The following is a 13,374-nucleotide window of genomic DNA, read 5'->3' on the forward strand; positions in this document are numbered from 1 at the left end:
TTAAGGAAAAATAATTTCTATTCCAGCACTCAAATTCTGGGATTTTTCTTCTATGTAATCCTAAGAAGATGATAATATCTGGCCAAAAGTGTTAGATAATGTAAAAAATACAAAGACATGATGATTCAAGGGGAACTAATATTGTAGAATCCCCAAATTTTAGTTCGCTTTTATTTGCTTCTCATACTGTTATCTTTTTCTGTTTCATGGAAACAAAGACTGCAAGTCTTTTCTGCCTTAGTCATTTGCAGACTGTCACTTCACACCCCTCATCTTGCTATCATTGAGGAATTCTTTTACTACTTGAGAAAGTTTTAATATTCAGCAGGTTAAGGAAACCCATGGTCAGCTTTAGAATTGTATTCTCTGCTGAGCTTTCAAGGTGTCAAGACCCTAAAATAATATGAACAGCCAGAGTACTAAATCTTTCATTATTTCCAGTTTCCCCGTGAGCATACTGACTTTGCAATAAAGAAGCTGTCATTTACACTCTTCTTTATTGCAAGGTGGGTAATAGCTACAGGGTGAAAAATAAGGAACTGTGTCAAGTTACCCTCACTGCCATTATGATTCATGTGTAATCATTGCACATTTGCATCTCCTCTGTTCACATACAGGTACTTCATAGATTGGAAGAGTGATGGGGAGAGCTACTTTACAATAGATGGAACGGAAGGAACCATCGCCACTAATGAATTACTAGACAGAGAGACCACGTCTCAGTATAATTTCTCCATAATTGCAAGTAAAGTTAGTAAGTATGGCATGGGCAGAATCAATGTTATACTGAAATTCTGTGGATTTAACACTCTTAAACGAGTCCCTACTGGGGTGTTTTTTATTTTTGGAATGACAGCTGAGTAGTCTCCAGGGGAAACTCAGAAACCTGTTCCTTTTCCTAATAGCATAAGTCCAGAAAAATTGTGACAGCTGCCAGAGAGTCCCATTTGCAAGACTGCATAAAAACCTGGAAACAAGTTTTAGTGTGTGACCTCACCACACTCAATTCAATACTCACATTTAGGAAAGTGTCAATTTCTCTTCCATAAATATTCCTTGTATCTATATCATTGAGAGTAATGTAAATTAGGAAGGAAGAGAAAAAAGTAGATTAAATCATTTATTATAAAGTATTTTCTGATTTTTGTGGAAGCATTTTAAAAAACTGTCATTTTTCCTTTCCCTCCTATTTCATGAGAACATGTGTAATTGAAGAATACTTGAAGAGGAAGGTTTTTTTCCTAGCTCATTTTTTATTTGATATTTTATTTACATTTCAGATATTATCCCCTTACCCTATTCCCCCCCAACCCAGGAACCCCTTATCCCATTGCCCCTCCTCCTGCTTGAAGAGGAAAGTTTTAAGGGTTCCTTTTGGGTACATCGCTTATAATATATAGACTGTTTGAAATTCCTTTTGCTTGCTTATGGTATAGAAGTTAACTATCTAGGCTCACAGTGAAAATAGAACTTCTTCATTTGATAAGGCACTAAGATGTTCCACATATACTGCAATTTCAGTGCAGGAATATGTAATACTTAACTATTGGAATGAGTGTATTCATGAGAGGCAATTGTCCCTATCCTTCTGTTATGGTCCCTTGAGAGTTTAGAGAAGTCCATTTGGAATATCTTCTATTTTTGTCTACCTTTTATTACTTCAAGCGCACCTGTAACAGATTTATAACTTTACATACCTTTTAAATAAATGAAGAACTACAAACATTTATTCTGTTCAGGAGTGGTACTCAGTGTCAACTAGTGTGGGTGTAACTTAGTAAGACTTATGTTGATGATTTTAAATGTGTGTGCATATGTGTAGAAGTGTGTACATGTTTATGTGTGCAAGTGTGTGGCAGAATATGTTGACATGTTCAAATTCCTCAGGAAACCCGAGGTCAGTCTCAGATGTCACAATCTGGGAGATGTCCACAGGGCTGGTTAAGGAGCATAGCTCATAGAAAGCTGAGTCATATTAACTAGGCTTTGTTAACTTGTTAATCCCCGAAACACCTGATTCCATATCCTCCTTAGTACATGCATGCTTAAGATCGAATGAAAGTCCTTGTTTCATCCAAAAAGAATGCAACTAACTAAATTATTCCGTAGACCTTAATTTGTTTACCTTTAACAATATCTTAGAAAAAAATGAGTCAAGATAATTCTCCATATCTCAAATATATCACTAAACATTTTATCATTATGAGTCTTCTCTAATTCATGAATGTAAATTGTGATATTTAATATTTATTGACAGATAGAGCTCATTATCACCTAACAGGTAAATCTCAAGTCAAGCCTTTAAAGGATTATGTAAAGTATGTTAGATTTTTGAAATATTTGAGTATGTGAGGGTTTATCTAAATTATCCAGTTTGATGATTCTGAATGATACACTTTGAAAGAACAGCAGCATCTCATTAAGTTGAATGCTCTATTAAAAGAACTCCAGCTGAGCATGAACTTGCTTTGATCTCAGCTACCTGACTGTTAATACAGTAAGACCAGCTGCCTCAAGCTCCTGCCATCATGACTTCTATGCAATGATCATCTGTATTCTAGAATTGTGAGCCAAAACAAGCCTTCTTTTCTCACATCGCTTTTGTTAGGGTATTTTATTAAGGTTATAGAAAAATAAATAAGTAGAAAGTTGATATCTAGACGTGAAGCCATTGCTGAAATAAACTGGAACATATGGTTGTTAGGTCTTTGTACCTCATTTGCAGGAAGACTGATGAAGGGTTTGGACTGAGGACAAAAGGGGTTTAATGATATAAGCTGAGTTTAATGAGCAAATATGGTGGGATTTGAAGACAAATTCTAAAGGAACGTAGATAGTGACTCAGCTCACAAGGTTTCAGAGTGGAACATGAGATATATCAGGAAGTAGGCTAGTGTATATTCATGCGATATTCTGGCACAGAATCCAGTTGTAATCTGCCTGGTCCTGAGACCTTGTGAAGTCAAGACTGATTATCGAAGACTTCATGTAGTAAATGTGCAAATTTACTTATCTATTCCCCAAAATCTAATTGCAAGTTTTAAATCTGTAATTCAGATTCAACATGAAATAAATTTATAGTTTATAAGCTGCGGAGAGGACCATGTTTCAAAACAGATTTTTTTGTTGTTGATGAGAAAAGTAAGAATAATGTTTAGTCAAGGACATCTCAAATTAGGGGTAAGTATAAATTATCTGAAGTAAAGATTTAGTAAACTAAACCACTAATATTTGATAAACTTTATGTCGTACAGATTTAGTTGTACAATAGAGAAATGTGTAAAGTTTATTAATAATGACAGATGCTGAATTATAAAGCATTGAAACAATAGGAAATTCTTCTGACAGAATTTTCTGAAATGTATACTCTTGAACATATAAATCAAAAATCTAATATTCTCACACACTATTAGAAAAAATCCACTATATTAGAATTATAAGCAACAGAAGAATGAATTACTTTCTGAAAATAATCTAATAACCATATGTCTGCATCCCCTATAGTCCTTGCATGGTTTTGCCCATGATGTTGAATTCATGAAACTGATAATCTGAAATAGTTAGTTGGGAGCCAAGTATCAGCTAGTGATAAGCTAAACTGAGACTTCACAATTCTCCACAAAAAGCACTTCCGTTGAACTAGACATTAACATTTTATAATGTTAAGAGGTGTGATATTTCTCTGTACATGGAGTAATGGATATCTTTTTATTATGATTTCTTCACACTAGTACTAGCACTTCTCAATATTATAACTATGGTTTTGTCATAATGAGAAATGTTTTCTGTTTATTTACTTGAGGGAGTTGTGTGCCTCACCTATGTGTGGAGGTTGGAAGACAGCTTTTAGGAATTGGTTCATTCATTATACCATGTAAGAGACTTTGGGAATAAACGTGGGCCATTAGCCTTAGCAGCAAGAAACTTTAACCACTAAGTCACCTTACAGGAACATCTTAGGTATATTAATATAAAACCAGATATCTGAATGTATGGAAGCCAATATAAATCATGATTTCTAGATATACTTTCCAGATATATGCATGTTAAGTACGTGCTCTGAACTAAAAAAAGTCCAATAAAATTTAAGCACAATGCTAGCTGCTACCTTGCACTTATGATGTGCACAAATTTGAAAAAACATAATCAAGTAGAATCATCTAACTCAACTATCCATATTGATTCAAATTTTAGTCGATAATGAGCTCTAAATGATATTATTACTTCAAATGATAAATTAATATGATTTTTCTTTATATTTTTGTATTTATATATTCATATGAACACACACATATATTCATATATAAACTAAATATTTTTTTTCTCTTTTATTCCATGGATATTAGACTTTGACTCTGTAGATCTAGGTAGCTTAGATATCATTTTCTAATTTTGTTTTACCCCCTACCAAGTAGTGAGTTATATGGAAACACTTTTGTATTCTCAAAGAAAGATACATTTGAATTACCATAAAAATGTCAACATTTAAGTAGTAGTTGGAAAAATAATACTTTAAGGAAAAAATCACTTATGAAGTTTTTACACTAATTGACCAAGAATTGCTATGAATTATGTCTATGGAAATAATAATTTTTAGCAACACAATAAACCACATTATTTTGGAAATTGTATCTTCTTATCATTATTATATGCTACAAAATTATGATTAATTATAAATTTATATTAAATTACTTCATATTCAATTTTAAAATTTTAGGTACTTATGAGAAGAATATAGCAAAGTCATGGTGTAAAAATCTGGTACATCTATCTATCTGCTCCACCAATTTTCATGAATAACCTTAATCCCAGGCTTTTCTTAATTATTATCTGGACTTATTTTGCAGTTAAAATTGCATGATTAATTTTGCACACAAAAATTGTTTTGGATTAATGTACATATTTTGGTGTTACACAATTTTTTAAGGGCTAAAATCGGAAACACTTTTACATGAGGATATTATTCTCTTGATATCATCTATCATTCTTATTCTGTTTGTACAGTGAAACTCCGAGTTAAGTATGAAATTCTAGTCATCAAACATTAGCTTTAAAAAATCACTTTTGTCCATGATGTATTTTACTTTCCAGAGTATAAACATTTTGAATTATTATCTATATGTGTATGTATAAATGGAGATAAATTCAAATGAAGCATATTACATAGACCACCTTACATTTCTTTCTTAAATCTGCTATTTATTAATATTTATTATTTTGCTAAGAATATAAGAGTAACATGAATGTTTATTTATAAATCCGGTCCTCAGTATATTTAACTTGTCATCACAGGTATTTTGAAAACAAGGTGATTTAAAGAAATTTTGTCAGTTAGCTCTTAAAAATGAAAAGCTGTAAAAATACCATACTCAAATTTATAACATAATGGGATCTTCCCAAAACTACATGAAATCTACTAGGTAACTGTATGATTACATGTATGAGCAGCATGTATACTAAACCCATTGAGATCAAAACTGACACTCGACATCATTGTTCTATTGCTATTATCCATGAGTCTATTATACGTCCAGTCTCCATAACACATCAAGTGTGGTGGTTTGAATAGACTTAGCCCAGTGAGTGAATAGCCTTATTAGGGGATGTGGCCTTGCTGAAATAGGTATGGCCTTGTTGAAGGACGTGTGATATTGTGGGGGTGGGCTCTGGGACCTGTGTCCTAGCTGCATGGAAGACCTTCTACTTCTCCAAACTTTGGATGAAGGTGTAGGTCTCTTAGGATATATTCCATCTCCTTCTCCAGTATCATGCTTGGCTGCACACTCCCGTGTTTCTGCTAATAATGATAATGGACTGAACTTCTGAAAATGTAAGACTGTCCAATTAAATGTTTGCCTTTATAAGAGTTAACTTGGTCATGGTGTCTCTTCAGAGCAGTGGAAAACCAAACTAAGATAGAATTTGGTACCACTGACTGGGGTATTGTTGTGATAGGGCTGACTATATTTTATATATTTTTGTTTGGAGGAGTGTGGATGTGGGAACTTTGGATTTGGGAAGCGGTGGAATGCTTTATATGGGGTTTAACCACCAATCCTAGTAGGAACATGGAAGAGAGTCATGCTGAAAATTTTTTGAACTATGGAGGCTGCTGATTCAAGAGGCTTCAGATGAGAATTTTACTACATGGCCTAGAGAATATTCTTGTGATGTTTTGGTGAAGGATGTGGCTGATTTTTACCTTTGTCTAAATAGCCTGCATGAAGATAAACTGAAGATAACTCAGATTAATTGCATTGACAAATTATGAAATCTCAAAGAGATCAGCATGGACTTCGATTTACTTTGACTATGAGCATATATTTTTTTATTTTTTTGTTGGATATTTTATTTACATTTCAGGTGTTATTCTTTTACCCCATTCACCACCACTCCCACCCAGGAGCCCCCTATCCTATCCTCCCTCCTCCTGCTTGTATGAGGATGTGTCCCCACCTACTCCCACCACTCCCACCTCCTTATCCTCAAATTTCCCCACACTTGGCATCTAGCCTTCATGGGGCCAAGGATCTCCTCTCTGACCTATGCTTAACAAGGCCATCCTCCCCTACATACACAGCTGGAGCCATGGATCCCTCCCCATGTGCTCCCAGGCTGGAGGTTCAGACCCTGGGAGCTCTGGTTGGTTGGTTTTGTTGCTCTCTTCATAGGCCCACAAACATTTTCATCTCTTTCAGACTTCTCTCTAACTCGTCCATTGGAAACCCCTTGATCAGTTCAATGGTTAGCTGTGAGCATCCACTTCTGAATATGTCGGACTCAGGCAGACCTCTAAGGAGATAGCTATATCAGGCTCCTGTAAGCATGCACTTCATAATATCTACATCAGTGTCTACCTTTGATGACTGTACATGAGTTGGATACCCAGGTGGAATACGACAGCCTCTCCTTTAGTTTCTGTCCCACACTTTGTCTCCATGTTTGGTCTCTTGAGTATTTTGTTGTACCTTCTAAGAAGAACCAAAGCACCTACACTTGATCTTCCTTCTTCATGTGCTTCATGTGGTCTGTGAGTTGAATCTTGGGTATTTCAGGCTTCTGGGCTAATATCCAGTTATCAGTGAGTGAATAACATGTGTGTTCTTTTGTGATTGAGTTACCTCACTCAGGATGATATTTTCTAGTTCCATCCATTTACCTAAGAATTTCTGGAGTTCACTGTTTTTAATAGCTAAGTAATACTCCATTGTGTAAATGTACCACATTTTTTGTATCCATTCCTCTGTTGAAGGACATCTGCATTCTTTCCAGCTTCTGGCTATTACAAATAATACTGCTATGAACATTGTGTAGCATATGTCCTTGTTATTTGTTGGAGCATCTTCTGAGTATATGCCCAGGAGTGGTATAGCTGGGTCCTCAGGTAATGCTATGTCCAATGTTCTGAGGAACCGCCAGATTGATTTCAAGAGTCGTTACACCATTTTGCAATTACACCAACAATGGAGGAGTGTTCTTCTTTCTCCCCATCCTTACCTGCATCTACTATCACCTGAGTTTTTGATCTTAGCTATTCTGACTGGTGTGAGGTAGAATCTCTGGATTGTTTTGATTTGCATTTGACTAAGGATGCTGAACATTTATTTAGGTGCTTCTCGGCCATTTGAGTTTTCTCAGCTGAGAATTCTTTGCTTAGTTCTATACCCCATTTTGAAAATAGGTTTATTTGGTTGTCTGGAGTCTAATTTCATGAATTCTTTGTATATATTGAATATTAGCCCTCTATCGGATGTAGGATTGGTAAAGATCTTTTCCCAGTCTGTTGGTTGCTGTTTTGTCCTATTAACAGTGTCCTTTGCCTTACACAAACTTTGTAATTTTATGAGGTCCGATTTGTCAGTTCTTGATCTTAGAGCCTAAGCCATTGGTGTTCTGTTCAGAAACTTTTCCCCTGGCATAGCAAACTTAGAAAGAAAAACTACAAAATATAAGTTTCAAGTGCTAAAGGGACACCACAAAGTAAAATGGAGTTAAATACTGTGTTCAAGAAGATAGTCAGACTAAGGGAGAGGTAACCTTGGGGAAGATTCCAACATGGCTATGGTTATTGCTTTCTATGTTTATAATTGAATAGAAAATAGTTATATCTAGGCATTTATTATGATCTGATTATTATTTTCTTTTGGATATAAGGATATATAATTATATGTCAGATTGATAATGCATCTTTTGTCATGACTATTCTCAGTTGTCAACTTTACTATATCTGGAATAGACTACAGTACAGAAGTTACAAGATCTTGGGAAATGTAACCAAAGGAAGGTACAGGCTTGGTGGTAAACACCTTTAATCCCAGAAGACAGAACCATGCAGATCTCAGAGTTTAAGGTCTTTCTAGAGAGTAATTTCCAGGACAGTCAAGCCTAGGCAATAAAGGATGTGAACAAGGGGACATATTTCCACTACTGTAATCAGCAGAACTCAGCAGCTTTGGCCATTTGGCTCTGGCTTTAGAGAGAAGAATAGAAGGCATTGCTGGGACAATTGATGCTGGATAACTAGAACTAAGAAATTAGTGGTGACTAAGAAGAGACCAGCATCACCGAGGTAACGTTTTCTGAAAAGTGATTTCTGGGAGCACAAAAAAGCAGTGTTCCAGAGATATCCTGGATTGTACCTTGTGCTGCAGCTGGACTTTGTAAAGTTTAAGAATCACACATGTGGTACTGGCATGAAGGGATGAAGATGTAATCAAGAGCAGCTGACACTTGGCACTGGGAGAGGTCAGGGAATGCCACTGGTGAAGGTGAGGCCTCAGTTGCACTGGGTGACCCAGGAGTCAGGCAAAGAAATTGAGGCTTGGCACCATGAAGAGAGTCTATGGATGGCTATTATTGAAGCCTAGTTACAGCAGAAGACTCCTGTGAGTTGAGGATGCTATAAATGTTGGGAACTTAATAGGGCCAATGTATTTTGGATTATGCAATATCTAGGTATGGTTCCCATAGATTCATGTGTTTGAACAAATCAATGAGTCCCAGGGAGTGTAATGTAGTGGTTTGAATACGCTTGGCCCAGGGTCTGAATGGCAGGGTTAGGAAGTTTAGCCTTGTAAGTGTGGCTTTGTTGGAGGAAGTGGGTCATTGTGGGTGTGGGCTTTGAGACACTTCTCCTAGCTGCCTGTAAGACAGTTTCCTTCTGCTTCCTTTGGAAGAAGATATGGAGCTATAATCTCCTTCTCAAGTACCATTCCTGTCTGCACACGACCAAACTTCCTGGTATGACTATAGTTGACTGAACCTCTGAAACTGTAAGACTGGCCCAATTAAATATTGGTCATAGTGTGTTTTCAGAGCAATGGAAACCATTGCTCTAAGACATCAAGGAAACAGAACATTAAAGGTGATGTTTCATTCACAAATTTTCACTTTTAGTCAATTTAAATTTTCACTTAATTTCTATTTCCTTCCTTTTTTTAATATCTATGTTTTCATCCTCATTGGGATCAATAGAGACACCACACAAAATGAGAAAGATAAAACAGTAGGAACTACTTATGTTTTGAGGAGAAATTTTGATGTACTATTGCACATTAAGTGAACATAGAGAATGAAAGTAGACTGAATATTTTTAAAAGGTAAATTTTGCATATTTTAATTATCTTGGAAGAATTGTAGAAATATATGAACAAAACATATTGTACAACAATCCCAAAAACTAGTTTAAAAGCTTGAAGAATGTATTAGGTGTGTTTGTCATATGTAATATTGAAAATATTCACAAACATCTAAATATTATCCACAACTCCAATAATATATAGAATTTTATTTAACAGATAAAAATAATTATACATACCCAATATTTAATGGTTGAATGCAAATAATTAAAAAATAGTTATTTGAAATGTTTAAAGCCCATTTACATGAATTTGAATGAAGGTATTTTCCCTGTTAGTTTTACTGTCAGTATAGCAAAATCCTTAATTATTTGGGAAGAGAAAACCTTAGCTGAGTAATTACTGAGTTTACATTGGCATGTGTATGGGTACGCTGTTTGTTAATTGATGTAGGAATACTATTGGCAGTATTGATCCAGATCCTTGGCTATAAAAGAGAATTAAGCAAAGAAAGTATACAAGCCAGTAAGCAGCATCCTTTCATGGTCTCTTCTACAGTTCCTCCTTCAGGTTCCTGCTCTGACTTTTCTCAGGAACTGACTGCTGCCAAGAAAACTGACAAAAACTTCTCCCTCTTCAAGTTTCTGTAGGCCATGTTGTTTATCATAGCAACTAAACCAAGTAGAACACCTCATGTGAGTTTTATTTTTGGTTAGCATATCTTTTCAGAGCACTAAAAATGAAAGTAGAATGTGAATAATTATGAATAAGAAGAAAATAACCAAACTCTCAAAATATCCACTGGTAAAATGTCATAAATCATTATTAATAGCTTACAGTTCTACATGATTTTCTCTTTATTATAATTAAAAAGTCTTGGAAGCAAGATTCCTCATTTGTAAATGAAACTAATCATTCTCTGTAGCTCATAAAAAAGACACACAGTCCAGATATTTTAATAATAAGCCATAAGCCTAGATTGGGCAGACTTGGAGTTATTCTAACTTATTTCTCAACCATTGAAAACAAAAAAGCAAAAAACCAAACTTTATACTTGCTGTTTTTCCTGCCAATGTGCTCCATGGCCACCTCCTCCAACTCCATGTCCTTCCTTGTCCTTCTCCCACCCCCCCCTTTCCATGCAACCTCCTCACTCTCTTCAAGGTTCACCTGTCTCCCTCTATTGTCCAACCACAGGGTCTATTCTTCATTGACCAGTTAAGTCGAGGAGAAAAGTTTACATAGCATCACTTGATGTACAAGGGGACTTTCTCCTCCTGGACAACCAGAGCTTGAGAAGTGGTAATTTGAATTAGCATACAAACAGCATCAGACCAAGCTACTACAAAAATAACCAAACCATGGCTAACATGCAGTAAATCAGTATTAATTGCTTATTATTTTACACAACTTTCTCCTTATCAGGAAGAATCATAGAACCAAAATTTCTCTTTGCATAATGTTATTCATATGAGGTATCTGACAAAACAATCCCATAAAACTGGGAAAATAATGGTGATTTCCAGAATCTAGCAGTAGCATTGGAGGCAAGAAGTGCACAAGAGAAAGTATCGAGTAAAAGTTTATTAATGTTGAAGTTGACCTGTTTAACAAGGTTTATAACTAAGTTGTATTTTCATCTCTGAATTTCTTCCACATACTCCCATCTTTATTTTCATTATTGTAAATAGTTTATAACACCTACATGAATCCTTTATATGTTCTACCCATTAGCATCCTGTTTTATTTTTCTTAACCCCTTTTCAGTCTTTCATCTAGGACCATATCAGAAGTTTTATTTTTTTATTTTTTAAATTTAATTTTATTTTTTTTTACTTATTTCCTCTACATCCCACTCACTGCCCCCATCCAGGTCACCTCCTTCTACAGCACTACCTGCATCTTCCCCTCCTCTTCTCCTCTGAGCAGATAGGGGCCCTCCTGGGTATCCCCTAATCCTGGCACTTAAAGTCTCTGAAAGGGTAGGCACTTCTCTCCCACTGAAACAAGGCAGCGAAAAGTAGAAGAACGTATTCCACATGCAAGCAGCAGCTTTTGGGATAGCCCCATTCTAGTTGTTTGGGACCCACAAGAAGACCAAGCCATACATCTGTTACATATGTACAAGAGGGAGGCTGAGGTCCAGCCCTAACCAGTGTATGTCCTTTGATTAGTGGTTCAAACTTGAGAGCTCCAAAGGTCTAGGTTAGTTGACTCTGTTGGTCTTCTTGTGAAGGTTTTACCTCCTTCAGGGCTGGCAATTCTTCCATCTTTTCTTCAGTAAGAGTCCTCAAGCTCCATCCACTGTTTGGTTGTGGGTATCTGTATCTATCTGAGTCAGCTGTTAGGTGGAGCTTCTCAGAGGACAATATTCTCCTGTCTCCAGGCTTAACAGAGTATCATTAATAGTGTCAGTGATTGATGCTTGCCCATGAGATTGATCTCAAATTTCAAAGGTTATTGGTTGGCTATTGCCTCAGTCTCGGATCCGTCTCCCTTGTCTGTATTATTTTAGACAGGATAAATTTTGGATTGAAAGTATTGTGTGTATTTTGGTGTCTCTATCACTTGACTGGAGTTCTTTTCTGGATATAAGAAGTGGACTGTACAGTTTCCATATCCCCAATGTAGTGAGTTTCAGCTAATGTCAGTCCCATTGATTCTTGGGTGCCTCCTTTATCCCAGCTTTCTGTTTCATCCTGGAGGTAACCCTACCTCCTCATCTAAGTCAGGTGCAGATTTCCATTTATTTTCATGGCCATCTAGCCATCTCTCCTGTCCTTCCCCACACCTGATTCTGAAATCTCCATTCCCTTCCCTATACTCCTTCCTTCTAGTTTCTTCTCACCTTCTGCCTCTTATGACTATTTTCTACTCTCTTCAAAGTGAGATTCAAGCTTCTTCAACTGTGCTTCCTTCTTGTTTAGCTTTTCTGGTCTGTGGAATGTATCTTGTGGAATCTGTATCTTATGCCTAATGTATACTTATAAGTTTGTAAATACCATGGATGTCCTTTTGGGACTGGCTTACCTCACTCAGGATAATATTCTCATGTTTCAACCATTTGCCTGTGAAATTCATAACATATTGGTTTTTAATAGATGAATAGTATTCCATTGTGCAGATATTCCACATTTTATTAATCCACCCTTCAGTGGAGGGACATACATGCCATTTCCGATTTCTGGGAATTCCAATTTCTGCTGCTATGAACATAGTTGAGCAAGTGTCCTTTGAGATGCTAGAACATCTTTTGAGTCTCTACTCAGGAGTGGTATGGATGAGTTTTGAGGTAGAACTATTCTCAGTTTTCTGAGAAAATACCAAATTGATTTTCATGGTGTTTGTACATGTGTGTGCTCCCACAAGCCATGGAGGAGTGTTCTCCTTGCTCCACACCCTTGCTGGTATGTCCTCCTACCTCTTGAGGTTTTGTTCTTAGACTTTCTTTATGCTTTGATTTGCATATCACTGACATAGTTCTTTTATCATTCACAATTGTTTGGGCTATCTTGGGTTTTTCTTTCCCTATGAAGTTGAATATTGATCTATCAAAGTCTATACAATTTTGAAGGATGTTGTACTGAATTTGTAGATTGCTCTTAGTGAGATGACCATTTTAACTATGTTAATCCTAACTATCCATGAACATGGAAGATCTTTTCATCTTCTGGTATCTTCTTCAATTTCATTTTTCAGAATCTTGAAACTCTTGTCACCTGGATCATTCAGTTACTTGATTATAGTTACACCAGAATAATTATATTATTTGTGGCTATTGTAAAGGATGTTGTTT

General features: G+C 36.0%; 1 protein-coding gene across 2 annotated transcripts in view; it reads left to right on the forward strand.

Annotated features, from left to right (window-relative positions):
- Positions 1 to 13,374, forward strand: part of Cdh12 (cadherin 12) — a 273,111-nt gene that overhangs the window by 240,087 nt on the left and 19,650 nt on the right. For both annotated transcript variants that reach the window (XM_028767598.1, XM_028767599.1), the window contains one exon: positions 618 to 754. In XM_028767598.1, coding sequence (XP_028623431.1) covers positions 618 to 754 — 137 coding nt within the window. The remainder of the gene's footprint in view (positions 1 to 617; positions 755 to 13,374) is intronic.

Source organism: Grammomys surdaster, unplaced genomic scaffold (assembly GCF_004785775.1).
Source record: "Grammomys surdaster isolate TR1022 unplaced genomic scaffold, NIH_TR_1.0 174, whole genome shotgun sequence".
NCBI lineage: Eukaryota > Metazoa > Chordata > Mammalia > Rodentia > Muridae > Grammomys > Grammomys surdaster.